Here is a 24,632-nt window from a genome sequence, read left to right on the forward strand (position 1 = left end):
TTAGTGGCATATGTTTGTATGGGTCTGTTTATGAGTTCTCTGTTTCATTGATCTAGAGGTAAATTCCCTTGTTAATACTGTACAGTCTTGATTACTATAGTTATATAATTCTCAAAATCAAGTAGACTGTTATTTTTACTTTATTCTGTTATTTTATTCAAAATTATTTTTAGCTCCTCTGGTTTCTCTGCCTTTCCATATAAGTCACTTTTATAGGAATCATATTAAACATGTATACCAAATTGGGGAGAATTTGCATTTTTTATTGAGTCTTCCATAAGCATAATATGATACTTGATATCTTTATTAGTGTTTTTTACTTTTATACATACAAGCTTTGCATCTGTTTTGTTAGATTTATACATAACTAAATCACTCTTTTTGAGTGAGTGTAAGTGTTGTGTTTATAGTTTCAGAATTTATTGCTAGCATATAGCAATATATTTGATTTGTGTGTGTTTATTTGTATCTGTATCTGCAACCTTTCAGAATGCTCTTGTTCTAGGCGGTATTTTTGTTTTGCAGATTCCTTGAGTTTTTCTTCATAGACAATCATGTCATCTGCAAATGGGGCATTTTAATTTTTTTGTTTCTAATCTTGTACGCTTTTTATTTCCTTTTTACATTTTTACCTTATGGCACTGGATAGAGTTCTTTGCAGTATATTGATATGAGTGGTGAAAGTGGACCTTGCCTTGTTTCTGATCTTGGGAGGAAAATATACATTCTTTCACCACCAAATAATGTTATCTATAGGGTTTTTTTTTTGTTTGTTTGTTTTTGAGACAGAGTCTTGCTCTTTCCCTCAGGCTGGAGTGCTGTGCCACGAGCAGCTTACTGCAATCTCTGCCTCTTGAGTTAAAGGGTCCTTCCACCTCAGCCTCCCGAGTAGCTGAGACTACAGCATGCCTGGTGAATTTTTGTATTTTTAGCAGAGATAGGGTTTCACCGTGTTGGCCAGGCTGGTCTTGAACTCCTGGTCTCAAGTGATTCCACCCACTTTGGCTTCCCAAAGTGCTGGGTTTACGGGAGTGAGCCACCACACCCAGTCAGCTGTGGCTTTTTCTGGAGGTGCTTACTATAAGATTGAGGAAATTTTCTTCTATTTTTGTTTTTCCAAGAGTTTTATTTTTATCATGAATGGGTGCTGAATTTTGTCCTATGTATTTTCTACATTAATTGATATGATTATGTGATTTTTTTCTTTATTAATGTAGTAGATTACATTGATTTTTTTGAATGCTGAAGATGCATTACATCCTTAGAATACCCCTCACAGTGTCTAGCTCTTCTTATGTATTACTGAGTTACATTTAGTAATAGTTGATTAGGCATATTTTTACTTACATTTATGAGGAATATTAGTTTGTAATTTTTTTTTCCATTTATTTTATTGCATTTTAGGTTTTGGGATACATGTGAAGAACATGCAAGATTGTTGCATGGGTACATACGTGGCAGTGTGATTTGCTGCCTTCCTCCCCATCACCTACATCTGGCATCTCTCCCCTTGCTATCTCTCCCCAACTCCCCCACCCCCAGCGTCCCTCTGCTATTGCCCCCCAACTGACCCCAGTGTGTAGTGCCCCCTCCCTGTGTCCATGTGTTCTCATTGTTCAACACCCGCCTATGAGTGAGAACATGCGGTGTTTGATCTTCTGCTCTTCTGTGAGTTTGCCGGTAATGATGGTTGCCAGGTTCATCCATGTCCCTGCAAAGGACACAAACTCATCGTTTTTGATGGCTGCATAATATTCCATAGTGTATATGTGCCACATTTTCCCTGTCCAGTCTATCATCGATGGGCATTTGGGTTGGTTCCAGGTTTTTGCTATTGTAAACATTGCTGTAATAGACATTCGTGTGCATGTGTCCTTATAGTAGAACGATTTGTAATCCTTTGGATATATACTCAGTAATGGGATTGCTGGGTCAAATGAAATTTCTATTTCTAGGTCCTTGAGGAATCGCCACACTGTCTTCCACAATGGTTGAACTAATTTACACTCCCACCAACAGTGGAAAAGTGTTCCTATTTCTCCACATCCTCTCCAGCATCTGTTGTCTCCAGATTATATAATGATCGCCATTCTAACTGGCGTGAGATGGTATCTCAATGTAGTTTTGATTTGCATTTCTCTGATGACCAGTGATGATTTTTTCATATGTTTGTTGGCCTCATGTAAGTCTTCTTTTGTAAAGTATCTGTTCATATCCTTTGCCCACTTTTGAATGGGCTTGTTTGTTTTTTTCTTGTAAATCTGTTTTAGTTCTGTGTAAATTCTGGATATCAGCCCTTTGTCAGATGGGTAAACTGCAAAAATTTTTTTCCCATTCTGTTGGTTGCCGATTCACTCTAATGACTGTTTCTTTTGCCGTACAGAAGCTGTGGAGTTTGATTAGGTCCCATTTGTCTATTTTGGCTTTTGTTGTCAGTGCTTTTGGTGTTTTGGTCATGAAGTCCTTGCCTACACCTATGTCCTGAATGGTTTTGCCTAGATTTTCTTCTAGGGTTTTTATGGTGTTAGGTCTTATGTTTAAGTCTTTAATCCATCTGGGGTTAATTTTAGTGTAAGGCGTCAGGAAGGGCTCCAGTTTCTGCTTTCTGCACATGGCTAGCCAGTTTTCCTAACACCATTTATTGAACAGGGAATCCTTTCCCCATTGCTTGTTTTTGTCTGGTTTGTCAAAGATCAGATGGTCGTAGATATGTTGTGTTGCCTCCGAGACCTCTGTTCTGTTCCATTGGTCTATATCTCTGTTTTGGTATCAGTACAATGCTGTTTTGATTACTGTAGGCTTGCAGTATAATTTGAAGTCCAGTAGTGTGATGCCTCCCGCTTTGTTCTTTTTTGCTTAGAATTGACTTGGGTATGTGGGCTGTCTTTTGGTTCCATATGAAGTTTAAGGTGTTTTTTTCCAGTTTTGTGAAGAAGGTCATTGGTAGCTTGATGGGGATAGCATTGAATCTGGAAATTACTTTAGGCAGTATGGCCATTTTCACGATATTGATTCTTCCTAACCATGGACATGGAATGTTTCTCCATCTGTTTGTGTCGTGTTTTATTTCGTTGAGCGGTGGCTTGTAGTTCTCCTTGAAGACGTCCATTATGTTCCTTGTTAGTTGTATTCCTAGGTATTTTATTCTCTTTGTGGCAATTGTGAATGGCAGTTCGTTCTTGATTTGGCTCTCTTTACATCTGTTATTGGTGTATAGGAATGCATGTGATTTTTGCACATTGATTTTCTATCCTGAGTCTTTGCTGAAGTTGCTTATCAGTTTCAGGAGCTTTTCGACTGAGACGATGGGGTCTTCTAGATATACAATTGTGTCATCTGCAAATAAAGACAATTTGACCTCCTCTTTCCTATTTTAATACCCTTTATTTCTTTTTCTTGCTTATTGCTCTGGCTAGTACTTCTAGTACCATATTGAATAGGAGTGGTGAGAGAGGGCATCCTTGTCTAGTGCCAGATTTCAAGGGGAATGCTTCCAGTTTTTGCCCCTTTAGTATGATATTGGCTGTTGGTTTGTCGTGAATAGCTTTTATTATTTTGAGATATGTTCCATGAATACCTAGCTTATTGAGGGTTTTTACCGTAAAGGGATGTTGAATTTTGTCAAAGGCCTTCTCTGCATCAATTGAGATAATCATGTGGTTTTTGTCTTTGGTTCTGTTTATGTGGAGAATTAACGTTTATAGACTTGCATATGTTGAACCAGCCTTGCATCCCTGGTTGAAGCTTACTTGATCATGGTGGATAAGCTTTTTGATGTGCTGTGGCAATCGGCTTGTCAGCATTTTATTGAAGATTTTTGCATCTATGTTCATCATGGATATTGGCCTGAAGTTTTCTTTTCTTGTTGAGTCTCCGCCGGGTTTTGGAATCAGGATGATGTTGGTCTCATAAAATGATTTGGGAAGAATTCCCTCTTTTTGTATTGTTTGGAATAGTTTCAGAAGGAATGGTACCAGCTCCTCTTTGTATGTCTGGTAGAATTCGGCTGTGAGCCCGTCTGGACCTGGGCTTTTTGCTCTTAATTGCTGCCTCAACTTCAGACCTTGTTATGGGTCTGTTCATGGTTTCGGCTTTTTCCTGGTTTAGGCTTGGTAGGAGGCAAGTGTTTAGGAATTTATCCATTTCTTCCAGGTTTACTAGTTTATGTGTATAGAGTTGTTTGTAATAATCTCTGATGATGGTTTGAATTTCTGTGGAATCTGTGGTGATATCCCCTTTATCATTTTTTATTGCATCAATTTGGTTATTCTCTCTTTCTTTTTTATTAATCTGGCTAGTGGTCTATTTTGTTGATCTTTTCAAAAACCCAGCTCCTGGATTTACTGATTTTTTGAAGAATTTTTTGTGTCTCTATCTCCTTCAGTTCTGCTCTGATCTTGGCTATTTCTTGTCTTCTGCTAGGTTTTGAGTTTTTTTTGATCTTGCTCCTCTAGCTTTTTCAATTTTGATGATAGGGTGTCAATTTTTGATCTCTCCTTTCTTCTCATGTGGGCACTTATTGCTATATATTTTCCTCTAGAGACTGCTTTAACTGTGTCCCAGAGATTTTGGTATGGTGTGTCTTCATTCTCGTTGGTTTCAAAGAACATCTTTATTTCTGCCTTCATTTCATTGTTTATCCAGTCAACATTCAAGAGCAAGTTGTTCAGTTTCCATGAAGCTGTGCGGTTGTGGGTTAGTTTTTGAATTCTGAGTTCTAACTTGATTGTACTGTGCTCTGAGAGACTGTTTGCTGTGATTTCTGTTCTTTTGCATTTGCTGAGGAGTGATTTACTCCCAATTATGTGGTCAGTTTTAGAGTAGATGTGATGTGGTGCTGAGCAGAATGTATATTCTGTGGATTTGGGGTGGAGAGTTCTGTAAATGTCTATTAGGTTTGCTTGGTCCAGGTCTGAGTTCAAGTCCTGGATATCCTTGTCAATTTTCTGTCTGGTTGATCTGTCTAATATTGACAATGGGGTGTTAAAGTCTCCCACTATAATTGTGTGGGAGTCTAAATCTCTTTGTAAGTCATTAAGAACTTGCCTTATGTATCTGGGTGCTCCTGTATTGGGTGCATATATATTTAGGATCCTTAGCTCTTCTTGTTGCATTGATCATTTTACCATTATGTAATGTCCTTCTTTGTCTCTTATGATCTTTGTTGCTTTAAAGTCTATTTTATCAGAGATGAGAATTGCAACTCATGCTTTTTTTTTTGCTCTCCGTTTGCTTGGTAAATCTTCCTCCATCCCTTTATTTTGAGCCTTTGTGTATCCTTGCATGTGAGATGGGTTTCCTGGATACAGCACACTGATGGGTTTTGTCTTTTTATCCAATTTGCCAGTCTGTGTTGTTTGATTGTGGCATTCAGTCCATTTACATTTAGGGTTAATATTGTTGTGTGTGAATTTGGTACTGCCATTTTGGTGCTAGCGGGCTCTTTTGCCCATTAGTTAATGTAGATTCTTCATTGTGTTGATTCTCTTTATCATTCTGCATGTTTTTGAAGTGGCTGGTACTGGTTGTTACTTTTTATGTGTAGAGCCTCTTTCAGGAGCATTGTAAAGCTGACTTGGTGGTGACAAAATCTCTGAGTACTTGTATGTTCACAAAAGATTTTAGCTTTCCTTCACTTATGAAGCTTAGTTTGGCTGGATAGGAGATTCTGGGTTGAAAGTTCTTTTCTTTAAGGATGTTGAATATTGGCCCCCATTCTCTTCTGGCTTGTAGGGTTTCTGCTGAGAGATCTGCTGTGAGTCTGATGGGCTTCCCTTTGTGGGTAAGCTGACCTTTCTCTCTGGCTGCCCTTAGTATTTTCTCCTTCATTTCAACCTTGGCGAATCTGACGATTATGTGCCTTGGGGTTGCTCTTCTTGAGGAATATCTTTGTGATGTTCTCTGTATTTCCTGGACTTGAGTATTGGCCTGCCTTGCTAGGTTGGGGAAGTTTTCCTGGATAATATCCTGAAGAGTATTTTCCAACTTGGATTCATTCTCTTCGTCACATTCAGGTACACCTATCAAACATAGATTAGGTCTTTTCACATAGTCCCATATTTCTTGGAGACTTTTTTCGTTCCTTTTTTCTCTATTCTTGCCTTCCCGTTTTATTTCATTGAGTTGATCTTCGACCTCTGATATCCTTTCTTCTGCCTGGTCAACTCGGCTATTGATACTTGTGCATGCTTCGCGAACTTGTCATGTTGTGTTTTTCAGCTTCATAATTCACTTATATTCCTTTCTATTTTGTCCATTCTCATTAGCATTTCATCAAATCTTTTTTCAAGGTTCTTAGTTTCTTTGCATTGGGCTAGAACCTGTTCTTTTAGTTCACAGAAGTTTCTTACTACCCACCTTCTGAAGTCTGATTCTGTCATTTCATCACACTCGTTCTCGCTCCAACCTTGTTCCCTCGCTGTTGGGGAGTTGTGATCCCTTGTAGGAGGAGAGGTGTTCTGGTTTCGGGTGTTTTCATCCTTTTTGCACTGGTTTCTTCCCATCTATATGGATTTATCCACCTGTCGTCTTTGTAGTTGCTGGCTTTCAGATTGGGTCTCTGAGTGGATGTTCTGTTTGTTGATGATGAGGTTATTTCTGTTTCTTGGTTTTCCTTCTGACAGTCTGGCCCCTCTGCTGTAGGTCTGCTGAGGTCCACTCCAGGCCCTGCTTGCCTGGGGATCACTTGCTGCAGCTGCAGAACAGTAAGGGTTGTTACCAGTTTCCTTCTTCTACTATGTTTGTCCCAGAAGGATACCCGCCAAGTGTCAGTCTGATCTCTCCTTTATGAGGTGGCTCTTTCAGGGGTCAGGGAGCTGCTTGAGAAGACAGTCTGTTCTTTATAGGAGCTCAAATGCTGAGCTGTGAGCTCCATTGTTCATTCAGAGCTGCTGGGCAGATACCTTTAGTTCTGCTGAAGCAGAACTCATAAACCGTTTTTTGTCCCAGGTGTTCTGTTCCAGGGATTTAGGGCTTTATTTATGAGTTTCCTTTGTGCTTCTGCCTTCTTTTTTTTTTCCTTCAGAGCTGCCCTGCCCAGCAAGGAGGTAGCCTAGTCACTGTCTGCCTGTAGATGCTTTGCTGAGCTGCTGTGGGCTCCGCCCAGCTGCCAAGGGAACTTTCCTGCAGTCCTGTTTGTATGGTTGTAGTTAGAACTGCCTCGGCAATGGTGGCCCGCCTCTGTTATGGCGTACTGTCTCTTAGTGGCAGGTTGCCTTGGCAACGGCAGGCTGCCTCTGCATTGGCTGACTACCTCCATAGTTTTGGAGTGCCTTGGTAATGGCACACGCCTCTCCCCCTCAGAGCTGGACTGTCCCAGGTTCAGCTGTGCTTGCTGTGAAACTCTCATTCTAGAGAGTTTCTGATTGCTGTTCTTTTGTGTTGGTGGGAGCAGCCGATCCTGATTGCCTGGGTCCCTGCCTTGGAGCCTTTTTTTTTTTTTTTTTTTTAAGTTGGTGTTCCAGTTGCCTGTTGCAGAGGCGCCAGGATCTGTGTGTTTTCCCGTACGGCGACTCACTGCGCTGGCTTAAACAGCGGCACTGAGATTCATGACGCATTTTTTGTCCTGGAATCTACTGTCCTGATTCCCTGTTCAGTTCCCTTTTTAAACAGATGAATGGGCGACTTCCAGTGGCTCCAATTGTCAGCCAAAAGGGCACCCGGACCAGTTTATTTTATACGGAGAACTGCTGCACCGGGGCGCTGACAAAGCAGCCACGCAGGGCAAAGCAGCGGCGTGGGCCGACATAGCCGTGCTGGCCGACACAGCCGCGCTGCTGACCCGTGGCACTCCTCCGTCTGGGAATTTCCTAGTCTGTGGGCAGTAAAAATGCGGCGTCCACTCACCCTCTGTGCTTTCACTGGGAGCTGCAATCCTGAACTATTCCTAAACGGCCATTTTGGATCCACCCCAGGAACCGTATCTCTAATTTTTTCATATTGTCTTTGTTTGATTTGGCTATCAGGGTAATACCAACTTTTAAAAATATATTGAGAACTATTGTTTTCTTTTACTCTTTAAGATTTTATTAAGGATTGGGTCTCACTCTTGTCATCCAGGCTGCAGTGCAGTGGTGTGATCATACCCAACTGCAACCTTGAACTCCTTGGCTCAAGTGATCCACTTTAGCCTCCCAGGTAGCTGGGACTACAGGCATATGCCACTATACTTGGCTAATTTTTGTACTTTTTTATAGAGATGAGGTTTCTACAAAGTGCCCAGGCTGGTCTCAAATTCTTGGGCTCAAGCCATCCTCCTGCTTCTGCTTCTGAAATTTCTGGGATTACAGGTGTGAGCCACTGTGCCTGGCCCTCTTCTATTATTCTGTGGTAGAGATTTGGTGGAATTAGAGCTAATTCTTCTACAGTCATTTGGTAGAATTTAGCAGTTAAGCCATCAGGGGCTGCAGAGTTTTTGGCAGTTTTCAAAATATAAATTAAATTTTCTTAATAGTTTAGGACTGTTCAAATTATCTATTTTAGATTAGGTGAGTTGTGGTAGTTTTTGTTTTTCAAGGAATTGGTGCATTTCCTGTAAGTTCTCACATTGATGTGTGTGGAGATTTTTATAGCATTTTAAAAATTGTTTTTATATCTGTGGGGTCTGTAAAGATACCCTGTTTCTTTCCGGACACTGATAATTTTCATCTTCTCTATTTTCTTCTTTGACTGACTGGAAATCAGTTGATTTTATGTATATTGTCCAATACCACCTTTATATTTCATTGATTTTTCTCTGTTGTTTTTCTGTTTTCAATTTTATTGATTTTGGCTTTGTATTCCTTCTTTCTGCTTGCTTCAGTTTTTTATATTTCTCTATTTTTTCTAATTTCTTGAGGTGGGAGCCTAGATTATTGATTTGAATCTTTTCTTCTTTAATAATATATATATTTAGCTGTCATAAAATTTCCTTTCAGTACTGATTTATCTGTGTTCCACAAATTCTGTTATATTGTATTGTCATTTTCATTCAATTTGGTGTAACTTTTTATTTGCCTTGAGAATTCCCTTTTGTACGTATTGCTTAGAAGTACATTGTTTTGTTTCTAAATGTTTAGAAATTTTTTTCTTTTTATTACCGATTTGTAGTTACAGTGCATTGTGATTGGAGAAAATATTCCATGTGGGATTTCATTTCTTTTAATCTTCTTAATTTTTTTCCCCCAGGATGTGATCTTTCTTGGTGTATGTCTTCTTGTTGTATGTCCTTGAGTGAATGCATATTCTGCTTTTGTTAGTATCAATTATTTTTCTACATAAATTAAGAATCATATGTTAGTATTATAATTTTTGCTTCAACCATCAAACCTAACTAAGAAAAATCAAGAGAAAAATGAAAGTCTATTGTATTTACCCATGAGTTTGCTTACTTTTTTTTTTTTTTTGGTGTAGTTTCATGGTTTTTTGTTTTATCATTTTCTTTCTGCTTAGAGAATTTTCTTTCACCATTTTTGGGGGTATTTCTGTTGGTGACACATTCTTGTCATTTTCCTTAATCTTAAAATATTTTGATTTCTCTTCGATTACTGAAATGTATTTTTGGTAAGTATAAGATTCTAGATTAACAGTGCTTTTCTTTCAGCATTTGACAAATGTGCCACTTCCTTCTGTCTTCTATATTTTTAATTAAAATTTTAAGGAATTTGTATTTTAAATATTTTTCAAAAATCTAGAATGTAAAATACACATAGTATTTACCATGAGTGACATTTAGTACATTCATAAGGTTTTCATAGGCATCACCATTATTATGTTCCAAAACATTTTCATTTCCACAGATACCACCACACCCATTAAGCGGTCACATTTTTTCATTTTCCTGCTCCTGACAACCATTTTTCTTTTTTCTGTCTCTATTGATTTGCCTATTCTGAATATTTAATGTAAATGAAATTATATAATAGATATCTTTTACATCTGGCTTCTTTCATAAATCATAGTGTTTTCTGAGTTCATTCATGTACATTCCATTTTATGGTAAAATAATATTACAATGCAAGGGTATACCATTCTGTTTTTGTTTTTTTTTTTTGAGATAGAGTCTTACTCTGTTGCCCCCTGCAGTGAAGTGGCACCATCTTGGCTCCTATCTTGGCCCCCTGAGTAGCAAGGATTACAGGTGCCCACCACCACGCCCGGCTAATTTTTGTATTTTTAGTAGAGACAGGATTTCACCATGCTGGCCAGGCTGGTCTCGAACTCCTGATCTCAGGTGATCCGCCTGTCTTGGCCTCCCAAAGTGCTGGGATTTTTGGCATAAGCCACTGGGTCCAGCTGGATATGCCATTCAATAATATGAATGTAATATCTACTTATTCATCAGTTGATGGACATTTGGGTTCTAAACAGCTTTTAGCTATTGTGACTGGTGCCGCTACCTTTTATGGTTTTGATGAAAAATTTGCTAATAATTCAAATATTTTTTTGATTTTAGGCAAGATGTTGTTTCTCTCTTGCTAATTTTTTCTTTGCTCATAGTATTCAAAAGTGACTATGTTGTAACTTCATGTGCATTTCCTTGGTTTCTTCCTGCTCGGGATTCATTCAGTTTCTTAAGTGTATAAGTTTATATCTTTTTCCAAATTTGGAAAGTTTTGTGTCATTTAAAAAATTTTACATTTCAAATTAGACTTTGTTTTTTAAAGAGTTTTAGGTTTCCAAAAATGTTTTGCATTAAGTACAGGATTTTCCTTTCCCCTAGCCCCCCTAGTTTTTCCTATTATTAAAAGCTTGCATTAGTGTGGGACATTTGTTATAATGGATGAACCAGCATTGATATACTATTAATATTATTCATCGTTCACATCAGGATTTATTTTTTGCATTGTACAGTCCTAAGGGTTTTATCAAATGCACGTCATGTAGCTATCATTACAGTACCATACAGAATAGTTTCACTGACCTAACAATGCCCTGTGTGCTACCTATTCATCCGTTTCCCACCTCCCCTAAGAACCTTGGCAACAACTGTGTTTTTTACTGTCTGTATGGTTTTGCTTTTTCTAGAATATCATACAGGTGGATTCATACAGTATATAGATTTTTAGATTGATTTATTTCACTTAGCAATATGCAGTTAAAAGTTTCCCCATGTTTTTGTGGCTTTATAGCTCATTTGTCTTTATTGCTGAATTGTATTTCATTGTATGGATGTACTGCAGTTTGTTTATCCATTCACCTGTTGAAAGACATCGTAGTTGCTTCCAAGCCTTGGCATTTATTTATTTATTTATTTATTTATTTGAGATGGAGTCTCGCTCTGTCACCAGGCTGGAGTGCAGTGGCGCGATCTCAGCTCACTGCAACCTCTGCCTCCCGGATTCAAGCAATTCTCCTGCCTCAGCCTCCCGAGCAGCTGGGACTACAGGCGGATGCCACCACGCCCAGCTAATTTTTGTATTTTTAGTAGAGACAGGGTTTCACCATGTTGGCCAGGATGGTCTTGATCTCTTGACTCCGTGATCTGCCCACCTCGGCCTCCCAAAGTGCTGGGATTACAGGCATGAGCCACTGTGCCTGGCCAAGTCTTGGCATTTGTGAATAAAACTCCTATAAGCTTTCATATGCAGGGTTTTTGTATGGGCATCAAATTTTTAAATCATTTGCATAAATACCTAAGAGTGTAATTGCTGGATCATATGGTAAGCCTGTGTTTAGTTTTGTATGAAACTGCCAGAGTGTCTTTGAAAGTGACTATACCATTTTGTATTCCTACCAGCAGTGAATGAGGTTGCTTCACATCCTCACTAGTATGCCATTATTTCTTCATATACTTTTTCAGTCCAACTCTCCCATTGGGCAGTTCTGATACCAGTAGAGAAGGCTGATGAAGGGAGTCCTATTAATGCTGGCTAGGGATGGAAGTCCAGAAAATGCAGGCAATCTCCACTGCCATTGTGTGGTGGTAGCTTGTTACTAGCTACTGGAGTAGAAGGTTCTGGCGTCCCTAAACAGCCAGTCACCTCTTACATTACCTCAGTGTGGGATTCATTGCTTCATTACTGCCTGATGAAGGTGAAAGTCTAGTATCTCCATTTTACCTTGCTCATGTGGGTGGCGATTAGGTCACAGATTTTTGGGGGGGGGGGGGGGGGCTGCTGTTTGACAAGCAGTATAGTGGTTATTGTTTAAAAATTTTCTGTCTTAATAGGATGACCTTTTTTTGGTTCTTTGGCTAGAGAGAGCAAGCTTTTGTTGGAGTTTCTTTCTGTCTATGCCTGTTGGTGTTGCCAGGTTTCCAGCTTCTTCAACTTCAAATAGCCTGCTACATATGGCAAAAAGATAAACTAAGTAATTCACCACTGTGTTATTTTGTGTCTCCCATATTCCCTAGTTGGTCTGCCTTCTTCTCTCCAACTTTTAGAATATTTTTATTTTGGTTATGTATATAATGTCTAGAGGTTTTAGGGATGAACTAGGTGTTTATTTGGAGGAATACTGAAAAATATGTTTCCTCATCTTGCAGAAGTGTATGCCGAGCATGTATATTTTAAAGTTTTTTTACTATCAATCCTTTTTTGAAAAACAGATAAACGATAGTCATCATTTAGCTATGGTTACATGCAGTTGTTTTTTAAAATCCTTTGTTAAGTCCCTGTATTCTCCCATATTAGGATTTTGTGTTAGTATATGGTTTTATTATGAGCCAACATAAAAATTCATTACTGTAGTCCAGTTGCTTACAGCCTTCATTGAGGTGATTATTGGTGGTAGTATAGGCCAGCTAAAGAGTCTAAAAAATATTTAGGCCATCTCTCTCTCTCTCTCTCTCTCTCTCTCTCTCTCTCTCTCTCTGTGTGTGTGTGTGTGTGTGTGTGTGTGTTGTTTTTTGTTTTTCTTTTTTTAGACAGGGTCTTGCTGTGTCACATAGGCTAGAGTACAGTGGTGCTATCACAGGTCACTGTAGCCTCAAACTCTTGGGCTCAAGTCATCCTCTCATCTCAGCCTCCCAAGTAGTCAGGACTACAGGTGTGCACCGTCACACCTGGCTAATTTTAAAATTTTTTTGTAGAGACAGGGTCTCGCTGTGTTGCCCAGGCTAGTCATGGACTACTGGCCTCTAGCAGTCCTCCCACCTCAGCCTCCCAAAGTACTGGGATTACAAACATGAATTGCCAAACCTGTAAGCCATTCATCTTTTGTTTGAAGAGCATTTTATGCATCAGGAGATGGGGTGGGACATTGATTGGAAAACCGACTTTTTGTTTGTTTGTTTTAATACACTGCTTATTCATGTTTGCTAGAGTCTGAGAATTGTTTTTCCAGCTCAGAGCTAGTAATCTGTAAGTTGTTGGTTAGATGATGATATTAGTTTTGGAGATACATGACAAGTTCTGTACATGATACTATATCTGGAGAGTGAGTTTATGGACCATCTCTAATCTATAACTTTTAAAATTAAGATTTAAAGTTTTATTTTTGCAGTGCTAAAGATCACAATTGTCTCCTGAGGATAGATTTTGATTGCATATGGCTGTGAAATTCCTATATAATATACTTTGTACAGCTCTGCATACTTAATATGCAAAGTGGTTGCTATAGCAGCAGATCTACTATGTTTCTGTGCTGAAATCTGATTGCTATTTTCATATATATGAAATGTTAATCACAATTTATTTTTTTCTAACAGGAAATATTTTGTGTTTTACAGGGGATCTTCCCTGCAAATTACATTCACTTGAAAAAGGCAATTGTCAGTAATAGGGGGTGAGTAATTGGCCTTACTAAATTTAGTTACAATTTTTATAGGCTACAGAGGAAGATTGTTTTTCTTTTTGGTTCATAGTATAAAATATAAAATTGATATGTTTTCCTGGCAAAAATGTACATGCTTTATCATGTAATTCTGAGGGCCTAATGTTTTCTTAAAATACAGATAACTTTAATCTATTTTCTTGTATACAGGAGAGGTGACTTTAGCTGTCAATTTTATAAAATCAATTAGGCATGCAGTATGTTTTAAAAAAAATATATACTATTTTCAGCATAGTCATTCATAGGATAGGAGTTAGAGATAAATATGTCATTTTGTTATTACAAAGTGAAAGAGGCTTTTAAAATCTTCTATTTGCAAGTAGAAATTGAAAAAGTTTAAAGATATACCTTAAGCATAAGAAGACAATATACAAAAGGCATATATAGTTTGATCACAAATTTCAAAAACAAATCAATCTGCATAAAAAAGAGACAGACAAAAAATATATCAAAATGTTAATACTTGTTGCATGTTGGGAATGTGCATGATTTTTCAAAAAATTCTTTGTCATATTCTGTATTTAAAAATAATAAGTATTTTAGTTTCAATTTTATTTTTTAAAATTTATTATCTTAAAACATAAAATTTCGGTACTCTATAATGTTTAACCAAGATAGCTCCCTAAAGTAGAAATACTGTTCTTGACTGGAGGGTGAGTAAGCATCAGAGTAACCTTCTGGTCAGTTAAGGAGTCATTCCGGAAAATAGAAACATGAGTCACTTTATGAGGTGGAATTTAATGTGGGAAAATATTTACACACATTTGAAGAGTGAAAGAACAAAAGAAGAAATACTGATGTAACCCATAGATTATAACTGCATAAAGCAGCGTACACTTTAATGGTGGGGATGCAAAAAATAATGAGTTGGGGATGCCAAAACCCAGGAGCTCGGGAATTAGATCTTGAGACACTGGAGCTCAGAAATTTGAGGAGGGAATGTCACTACTGTTGGTATGTAGAAAGAAGGTGGTAATGAGGCTGTTTTGGGGAATGACAAAAGCAACTGGAGGCTGTAACCAATTATTACTGTGAAAGAAACTGTTTACAGGAACAGCAGGAAACACACCTCTTTACCTTCTTTTCCCCAGTATTTTTCCAGTGCCCCTAGCTGGCAAAGGAGACTGCAAAATATAGTTTGTAGATTGCAGCCTCATGATCCGTACTTAGAAGAATAGATTTGGAAATGATAGTTATTATTATTAATTAATTGTTTTGTATGTCTCCCAGTATAACATTTGTGTTGGGGGAATAGTAAGAATATAACTTAGAAGATTTCTTTTGCAAAACAGGTAAAGCCATAAGGACATAAAAAAGAAAAACAACTTATACTTCTCATGTTTATGAACCTTGCAACAAATAATCTGTCATCTCAAGATTATATGTAAGGACTATCAAAAGCAGCAAGACTAGTTAGAAGTGTGGGAACAGGAAAAGAGTATTTAGACTTGGGATTAGTGAGGCATAGATTTTGGAAAGTGCTAAAATATTTTCTGAATGTGAATGGCTTATCGTAGAATGCAGAAATGATATCCTTGATTTATCAATAATGAGGCTGATCAGAGCTGAAAGTGGGCAGAAGCTGCCAGTAGTCAAGGTGAGAAAAGGAGGTGGAGATGATATCTAGAGATGCAGAAATAGAGTGCCTTAGAAAATACCAGCAAAATCATACACTTTCTCATGATAAGAAACTTATTCTAAGTTCATGAGTAGTATGTCCTATTTATAAGAGTTACAAAGGAAATTGGGGAACAGTTTGCTAGCAGAAGAATCCTTATCTGGATTCAGTTTTCCTCAGGAAAGTAGAGATGATGTGGCTGTACAAAAAATTACACAGAGCAGCCATATTTGCTGGAAGCAGGATATAAATCTTAGCCATTTGGAATTGACTTTCATATCCAAAAGTCCAATAAGTTGATGATCCAGAATAAGAATTCTAAAACCTGGAGAAAATATGAAAAAACAATTGTCTGCAGGCATTGGAGAACAATTGGTGTGGGCAAGATCTTGAGGGGTATGATCCTTAGAGGAAGAAATGCACACAAGGAGAGCTTCATGTTTACTTTGGCCTTTTTCTCCAGAGAATTTTTCATTTTACTGTGTTATGGTGAAATAGAGCCCAACCAGAAAGTAGTAGCCTTTCCTGACATCAGCAATTTGGAAGAGTAAGAAGTTTCAGCTCTCATGCCTTTACAGAAACACTGATTTAACAATGATATACCAAGAAAGATATCTTTATAAGAGGTCCAGAATCCAGTGAAGAAGTTGCAGTACTCCACAGGACCAAAAAACAGAAAATAGACACAGTGAAATGGCTAAGAGCAATTTCACTGTTACCTTTGTCAGTCCCTTCCCCCAGGTGGTTAAGAGAGAATTTGTCTCAGACTTTGAGTCTTCCAATGGGACAAAGAAAAAGTGGATGGTACATCAAACATCTCTAGCATTTGTGGGTGCTGCTTGAATGATCTCTTTCTATCCCACCTCACACAGTGTGCTGGAATAGCCAGAATAATTTAAACATGTGAGGAAAGCTAAGAACAAAGAAAAGGAGTAAGAGGCTCACTGTAGCTAGCTGGCCTCTGCAAGACTGGGAAAAGTGCACAACCCTAAGACTTCTGCAGGAAGGAGAGAGAAGAGTGGGAGCAGTATCCCATCACTTCGATGCATCACTCTAGAGAAAAGTGGAGGGCCGTTTGTGGCCAGTAGAGCTCTGCAAGGTTGGGAGAAGGTGCATATCTGTGAGTCTTCTCCCTCAGAGGGGAATGAGAAGAATGAAGCATGCATCTTGGCATTTTAGAGTACTGCGCTAGGGAAAAGAGGTGGGCAGCTTACTATGGCCAATCATTTCTTTGTGAGATTGGGAGAAGGCATACAATCCTGAGACTCTCGGGATGGTTGGAAGAACGAAGTGCATACATTTATAGGAAAGGTTTGAGAGGTTCCCAGAATCTGAGTTGGGCTGATTGGTGAGGTCTTTGGTTATTGAAGTCAGCCCATAAAGAATTGGAGAAGTGGTTGTTACTTCAAATGTGCAGGCCCCAAAGCAAAGCTGCAAGGAAGATGAAGAATCAGGAATATATGACACAACCAAAGGAACAAAATAAATATTCAATAACCGACCCTAAATAGAAGGAGTTCTATGAATTGCCTGCAAGACAACTCAAAATAATAGTCTTAACTCAGTGAGTTACAAAAGAACACAGACAACTAAATTAAATGAGGTAAATTAAAACTGAACATCATGAGAATACCAATAAAGAGATAGAAACCATAAGAAAGCAAAGAACCAAACAAATTCTGGAGCTGAAAAATAGAGTTAGTAATAAGAAAATTCTTTTTTTTTCCATTTATTTATTTTACTGCATTTTAGGTTTTGGGGTACATGTGAAGAACATGCAAGATTGTTGCATAGGTACACACGTGGCAGTGTGATTTGCTGCCTTCCTCCCCATCATCTACATCTGGCATCTCTCCCCTTGCTATCTCTCCCCAACTCCCCATCCCCCAGCGTCCCTCCCCTATTGCCCTCCAACTGACCCCAGTGTGTAGTGCTCCCCTCCCTGTGTCCATGTGTTCTCATTGTTCAATACCCGCCTATGAGTGAGAACATGCGGCGTTTGATCTTCTGCTCTTCTGTCAGTTTGCCGAGAATGATGGTTTCCAGGTTCATCCATGTCCCTACAAAGGACACAAACTCATCGTTTTTGATGGCTGCATAATATTCCATGGTGTATATGTGCCACATTTTCCCTGTCCAGTCTATCATCGATGGGCATTTGGGTTGGTTCCAGGTCTTTGCCATTGTAAACAGTGCTGCAGTGAACATTCGTGTGCAGGTGTCCTTATAGTAGAATGATTTGTAATCCTTTGGATATATACCCAGTAATGGGATTGCTGGGTCAAATGGAATTTCTATATCTAGGTCCTTGAGGAATCGCCACACTGTCTTCCACAATGGTTGAACTAATTTACACTCCCACCAACAGTGGAAAAGTGTTCCTATTTCTCCACATCCTCTCCAGCATCTGTTGTCTCTAGATTTTTTAATGATCGCCATTCTAACTGGCATGAGATGGTATCTCAATGTAGTTTTGATTTGCATTTCTCTGATGATCAGTGATGATGGGCATTTTTTCATATGTTTGTTGGCCTCATGTAAGTCTTCTTTTGTAAAGTATCTGTTCATTTCCTTTGCCCACTTTTGAATGGGTTTGTTTTTTTCTTGTAAATCTGTTTTAGTTCTTTGCAAACTCTGGATATCAGCCCTTTGTCAGATGGGTAGACTTCAAAATTTTTTTCCCATTCTGTTGGTTGCTGATTCACTCTAATGACTGTTTCTTTTGCCGTGCAGAAGCTGTGGAATTTGATTAGGTCCCATTTGTCTATTTTGGCTTTTGTTGTCAGTGCTTTTGGTGTTTTGGTCATGAAGTCCTTGCCTACGCCTATGTCCTGAATGGTTTTGCCTAGATTTTCTTCTAGGGTTTTTATGGTGTTAGGTCTTATGTTTAAGTCTTTAATCCATCTGGGGTTAATTTTAGTGTAAGGTGTCAGGAAGGGATCCAGTTTCTGCTTTCTGCACATGGCTAGCCAGTTTTCACAACACCATTTATTAAACAAGGAATCCTTTCCCCATTGCTTGTTTTTGTCTGGCTTGTCAAAGATCAGATGGTTGTAGATATATTGTGCTGCCTCCAAGACCTCTGTTCTGTTCCATTGGTCTATATCTCTGTTTTGGTACCAGTACCATGCTGTTTTGATTACTGTAGCCTTGTAGTATAGTTTGAAGTCTGGTAGTGTGATGCCTCCCGCTTTGTTGTTTTTGCTTAGAATTGACTTTGCTATGCGGGCTCTCTTTTGGTTCCATATGAAGTTTAAGGTGATTTTTTCCAGTTCTGTGAAGAAGGTCATTGGTAGTTTGATGGGGACAGCATTGAATCTGTAAATTACTTTGGGCAGTATGGCCATTTTCACGATATTGATTCTTCCTAACCATGGACATGGAATGTTTCGCCATCTGTTTGTGTCCTCTTTTATTTCGTTGAGCAGTGGCTCGTAGTTCTCCTTGAAGAGGTCCTTTACGTTCCTTGTTAGTTGTATCCCTAGGTATTTTATTCTCTTTGTGGCAATTGTCAATGGCAGTTCGTTCTTGATTTGGCTCTCTTTAAGTCTGTTATTGGTGTATAGGGATGCATGTGATTTTTGCACATTGATTTTGTATCCTGAGACTTTACTGAACTTGCTTATCAGTTTCAGGAAATTTTGGGCTGAGACGATGGGGTCTTATAGATATACAATCATGTCCTCTGCAAATATATACAATTTGACTTCCTCCTTTCCTATTTGAATACCCTTTATTTCTTTTTCTTGCCTGATTGCTCTGGCTAGAACTTCCAGTACTATATTGAATAGGAGCGGTGAGAGAGGGCATCCTTGTCTAGTGACAGATTTCAAAGGGAATGCTTCCAGTTTTTGCCCATTCAGTATGATATTGGCTGTTGGTGTGTTGTAAATAGCTTTTATTATTTTGAGATACATTCCGTCAATACCTAGCTTATTGAGGGTTTTTAGCATAAAGGGCTGTTGAATTTTGTCAAAGGCCTTCTCTGCATCAATTGAGATACTCATGTGGTTTTTGTGTTTGGTTCTGTTTATGTGGTGAATTACATTTATAGACTTGCGTATGTTGAACCAGCCTTGCTTCCCCGGGATGAAGCCTAGTTGATCATGGTGGATAAGCTTTTTGATGTGCTATTGCAATCGGCTTGCCAGTATTTTGTTGAAGGTTTTTGCGTCTATGTTCATCATGGATATTGGCCTGAAGTTTTCTTTTCTTGTTGTGTCTCTGCCGGGTTTTGGAATCAGGATGATGTTGGTTCCATAAAATGATTTGGGAAGAATTTCCTCTTTTTGTATTGTTTGGAATAGTTTCAGAAGGAATGGTACCAGCTCCTGTTCGTATGTCTGGTAGAATACAGCTGTGAACCCGTCTGGACCTGGGCTTTTTTTGGGTGGTAAGCTCTTAATTGCTGCCTCAACTTCAGACCTTGTTATGGGTCTGTTCAGGGCTTTGGCTTCTTCCTGGTTTAGGCTTGGGAGGATCAAGCGTCCAGGTATTTATCCATTTCTTCCAGATTTACTAGTTATGTGCATAGAGTTGTTTGTAATAATCTCTGATGATGGTTTGAATTTCTGTGGAATCTGTGGTGATATCCCCTTTATCGTTTTTTATTGCATTATCTTGGTTATTCTCTCTTTTCTTTTTTATTAATCTGGCTAGTGGTCTGACTATTTTCTTGATCTTTTCAAAAACCAGCTCCTTGATTTGTTGATTTTTTGAAGGGTTTTTTGTGTCTCTATCTCCTTCAGTTCTGCTCTGATCTTGCCTATTTCTTGTCTTCTGCTAGGTTTTGAGTTTTTTTGATCTTGCTCCTCTAGCTCTTTCAATTTTGATGATAGGGTGTCAATTTTTAATCTCTCCTTTCTTCTCATGTGGGCACTTATTGCTATGTGTTTTCCTTTAGAGACTGCTTTAAATGTGTCCCAGCGATTCTGGTATGTTGTGTCTTCATTCTCGCTGGTTTCGAAGAACATCTTTATTTCTGCTTTCATTTCATTGTTTATCCAGTTATCATTCAAGAGCAAGTTGTTCAGTTTCCATGATGCTGTGCGGTTCTGGGTTTGTTTTTGAATTCTGAGTTCTAACTTAATTGCACTGTGGTCTTAGAGACTGTTTGTTATGATTTCCATTCTTTTGCATTTGCTGAGGAGTGATATACTCCCAATTATGTGGTCAGTTTTAGAGTAGGTGTGATGTGGTGCTGAGCAGAATGTATATTCTGTGGATTTGGGGTGGAGAGTTCTGTAAATGTCTATTAGGATTTCTTGGTCCAGGTCTGAGTTCAAGTCCTGGATATCCTTGTTAATTTTCTGTCTGGTTGATCTGTCTAATATTGACAATGGGGTGTTAAAGTTTCCTCCTATAATTGTGTGGGAGTCTAAGTCTCTTTGTAAGTCATTAAGAACTTGCCTTATGTATCTGGGTGCTCCTGTATTGGGTTCATATATTTTTAGGATCCTTAGCTCTTCTTGTTACATTGATGCTTTTACCATTATGTAATGTCCTTCTTTGTCTCTTTTGATCTTTGTTGCTTTAAAGTCTATTTTATCAGAGATGAGAATTGCAACTCCTGCTTTGTTTTGCTCTCCATTTGCTTGGTAAATCTTCCTCCATCCCTTTATTTTGAGCCTTTGTGTATCCTTGGATGTGAGATGGGTTTCCTGGATACAGCACACTGATGGGTTATGGCTTTTTATTCAGTTTTCAAGTCTGTGTCTTTTGATTGTGGCATTTAGTCCATTTACATTTAGGGTTAATATTGTTGTGTGTGAATTCAATGCTGCCATTCAGGTGCTAGCTGGTTGTTTTGCCCATTAGTTGATGCAGATTCTTCATTGTGTTGATTCTCTTTACCATTCTGCATGTTTTTGGAGTGGCTGGTACTGTTTGTTCTTTTATATGTGTAGAGCCTCTTTCAGGAGCTCTTGTAAAGCAGGCCTGGTGGTGACAAAATCTCTGAGTACTTGCATGTTCACAAAGGATTTTATTTTTGCTTCACTTGTGAAGCTTAGTTTGGCTGGATAGGAGATTCTGGGTTGAAAGTTCTTTTCTTTAAGGATGTTGAATATTGGCCCCTACTCTCTTCTGGCTTGTAGGTTTTCTGCTGAGAGATCTGCTGTGAGTCTGATGGGCTTCCCTTTGTGGGTAAGCTGACCTTTCTCTCTGGCTGCCCTTAGTATTTTCTTCTTCATTTCAATCCTGGTAAGTGTGATGATTATGTTCCTTGGGGTTGCTCTTCTTGGGGAATATCTTTGTGGTGTTCTCTGTATTTCTTGGACTTGAATATTGGCCTGCCTTTCTAGGTTGGGGAAGTTTTCCTGGATAATATCCTGAAGAGTATTTTCAAACTTGGATTCATTCTCTTTGTCGCATTCAGGTACACCTATCAAACGTAGATTAGGTCTTTTCAAATAGTCCCACATTTCTTGGAGACTTTGTTCATTCCTTTTTATCCTTTTTTCTCTGTTCTTACCTTCCCATTTTATTTCATTGAGTTGATGTTTGACCTCTATTATCCTTTCTTCTGCTTGGCCAATTCGGCTGTTGAAACTTGTGTGTGCTTCGCGAAGTTCTCGTGTTGTTTTTTTCAGCTCCATCAATTTACTTGTATTTCTTTCTCTTTTGTCCATTCTCATTAGCATTTCGTCAGATCTTTTTTCAAGGTTCTTAGCTTCTTTGCATTGGGTTAGAATATGTTCTTTTAGTTCCCAGAAGCTTCTGACTACCCACCTTCTGAAGTCTGATTCTGTCATTTCATCACACTCGTTCTCCATCCAACCTTGTTCACTTGCTGGTGAGGAGTTGTGCTCCCTTGTAGGAGGAGAGGTGTTCTGGTTTCAGGTGTTTTCATCCTTTTTGCACTAGTTTCTTCCCATCTTTATGGATTTATCCACCTGTCGTCTTTGTAGTTGCTGGCTTTCAGATTGGGTCTCTGAGTGGGTGTTCTGTTTGTTGATGATGAGATTATTTCTGTTTCTTAGTTTTTTTTTTTTCTGACAGTCTGGCCCCTCTGCTGTAGGTCTGCTGAGGTCCACTCCAGGCCCTGCTTGCCTGGGGATCACCTGCAGCAGCTGCAGAATAGTGAGGGCCGTTACCAGTTTTCTTCTCCTGCTATGTTTGTCCCAGAGGATACCCGCCAAGTGTCAGTCTGATCTCTCCTTTATTACGTGGCTCTTTGGATATACAGGGGTCAGGGAGCTGCTTTAGGAGACAGTCTGTTTTTTATAGGAGTTTAAATGCTGAGCTGTGAGCTCTGTTGTTCATTCAGAGCTGCTGTGCAGGTACATTTAGGTCTGCTGCAGCAGAACTCATAAACCACTTTTTGTTCCCAGGTACTCTGTCCCAGGGATATAGGGCTTCATTTATGAGTTTCCGTTTTGTTGCTGTCTTCTTTTTTTTCCTTCAGAGCTGCGCTGTCCAGGAAGGAGGCAGCCTAGTCACTGTCTGCCTGTAGAGGCTTTGCTGAGCTGCTGTTGGCTCCGCCCAGCTGCCAAGTGAACTTCCCTGCAGTCCTGTTTATATGGGTGTAGTTAGAACTGCCTCGACAATGGTGGCCTGCCTCTGTTACGGCGGAGTCTCTCTGTAGTGGCGGGTTGCGTCACCAACGGCGGGCTGTCTCAGTAATGGTCGGTTGCCTTGGCAACGGCAGGCTGCCTCAGCAATGGCATCCCTAGTGGTCGAGTGCCTTGGTATTGGCACACACCCCTCCCCCACTGAGCTGAACCATCCTAGGTTCAGCTGTAATTGCTGTGAAACTCTTAATCCATAAAGTTTCTGATTGCTGTTCTTTTGTGGTGCTGGGACCAGCCGAGCCTGCTCACCTGGCTCCGTGCCTCAGAGCCTTTTTTTTTTTTTTAAGTTGGTGTGCCAGTCACCTGTTGAAGAGACACTGGTATCTGTGTGTTTTTCCATGTGGCAACTCACTGCCCTGGCTTAAATAGCGGCACTGAGATTTGTGGCCCCTTTTTTGCCCTGGAATCTACTGTCCTGGTTCCCTGTTCAGTCCCCTTTTAAAACAGATGAATGGGTGACTTCCCGTGGCTCCAGTCGCCAGCTAAAAGGGCACCCAGACCAGTGTATTTTGTATGGAGAACCGCTGTGCCAGGGTGCTGACAAAGCAGCCACATGGGGCAAAGCAGCTGCGCTGGCCGACACAGCCGCGCTGGCTGAAGCAGCTGTGCTGGCGACCCTTGGGGCTCCTCCGCCTGGGAATTTCCTAGCCTGTGGGCAATAAAAATGCAGCGTCCACTTACCCTATGCACTTTCACTGGGAGCTGCAATCCTGAGCTGTTCCTATATGGCCATCTTGGATCAATCCTCCTTAATAATAAAATTCTATAGAGAACATCAACGGCATTCTTGACTAATTAGAGGAGTGATTCAGCTTGAAGACAGGTGATTTGAAATGATTCATTCAGATAATCAAAAAGGAAAAAGAGTGAAGAAATCCTAAGTAACTTATGGGACACCATCAAGTAAACCAATATGCTCAATATTGGATTTCCAGAAGGGGGCAAAAAAGAGCAGAAGAGGGAGAGTAAAGAAGAGAAAGGAGTAGGAACTTATTTAAAGAAACAGTGGCTGAAAATGTCCCAAGTCTTGGGAGGGAAATTAACATAAATCCTTGAAGTCCAAACCATCCCCCTTTAAGAGGAATCCAAAGAAATCCATGCTGAGACACATTTTAGTCAAATTGCCAAATGTCAAATAGACTCTTGCAAATTGCAAGATGAAAACGACTTGTCTTATATAAGAGAGCCTCTATAAATCTGCTCTCAGCAGATTTCTCAGCTGAAACGTTGTAGGGGAGAAGGGAGCAGGGTGATATATTTAAAATACTGAAACAACAAACAAACAAAAAACTCTGTGAGCCAATACTCAGCAAAACCGTCCATCAGAAATGAAGTAGAGAGAAAGGTAGTTCGTCAGCACTAGACCTGCCTTATAAAAAATGCTAAAATAAGTTCTTTAAGTTGAAATAAAAGGATGCTAAACAGCAACATGAAAGCATACAAAAGTATAAAATTCACATGCAAAGGCAAATATATAGACATATATAGAATATTTGAATACTGTAATGGTAGTATATAATTTTATTATGAGTTAAAAGACACAAATACTAAGAATATAACTATGAAAACTTGTTAATTGATGCATAATATAAGATATGTAAATTATGTCATCAATAATAAAATGTTTGTGAAGGGAATTAAAATTATCAGGTTTTTTTTTTTTTTTTTTTTTTTTTTTTTTTTTTTTTTTT

General features: G+C 39.1%; 1 protein-coding gene across 2 annotated transcripts in view; it reads left to right on the forward strand.

Annotated features, from left to right (window-relative positions):
- The window catches only part of DOCK3 (dedicator of cytokinesis 3), a 664,292-nt gene that overhangs the window by 205,764 nt on the left and 433,896 nt on the right, over window positions 1–24,632 (forward strand). For both annotated transcript variants that reach the window (XM_032290004.1, XM_032290005.1), the window contains exon 4: window positions 13,649–13,704. In XM_032290004.1, coding sequence (XP_032145895.1) covers window positions 13,649–13,704 — 56 coding nt within the window. The remainder of the gene's footprint in view (window positions 1–13,648; window positions 13,705–24,632) is intronic.

The sequence above is a fragment of the Sapajus apella genome, unplaced genomic scaffold (assembly GCF_009761245.1).
Source record: "Sapajus apella isolate SASKATOON/1434 unplaced genomic scaffold, GSC_monkey_1.0 scaffold23, whole genome shotgun sequence".
Taxonomy (NCBI): Eukaryota; Metazoa; Chordata; class Mammalia; order Primates; family Cebidae; genus Sapajus; species Sapajus apella.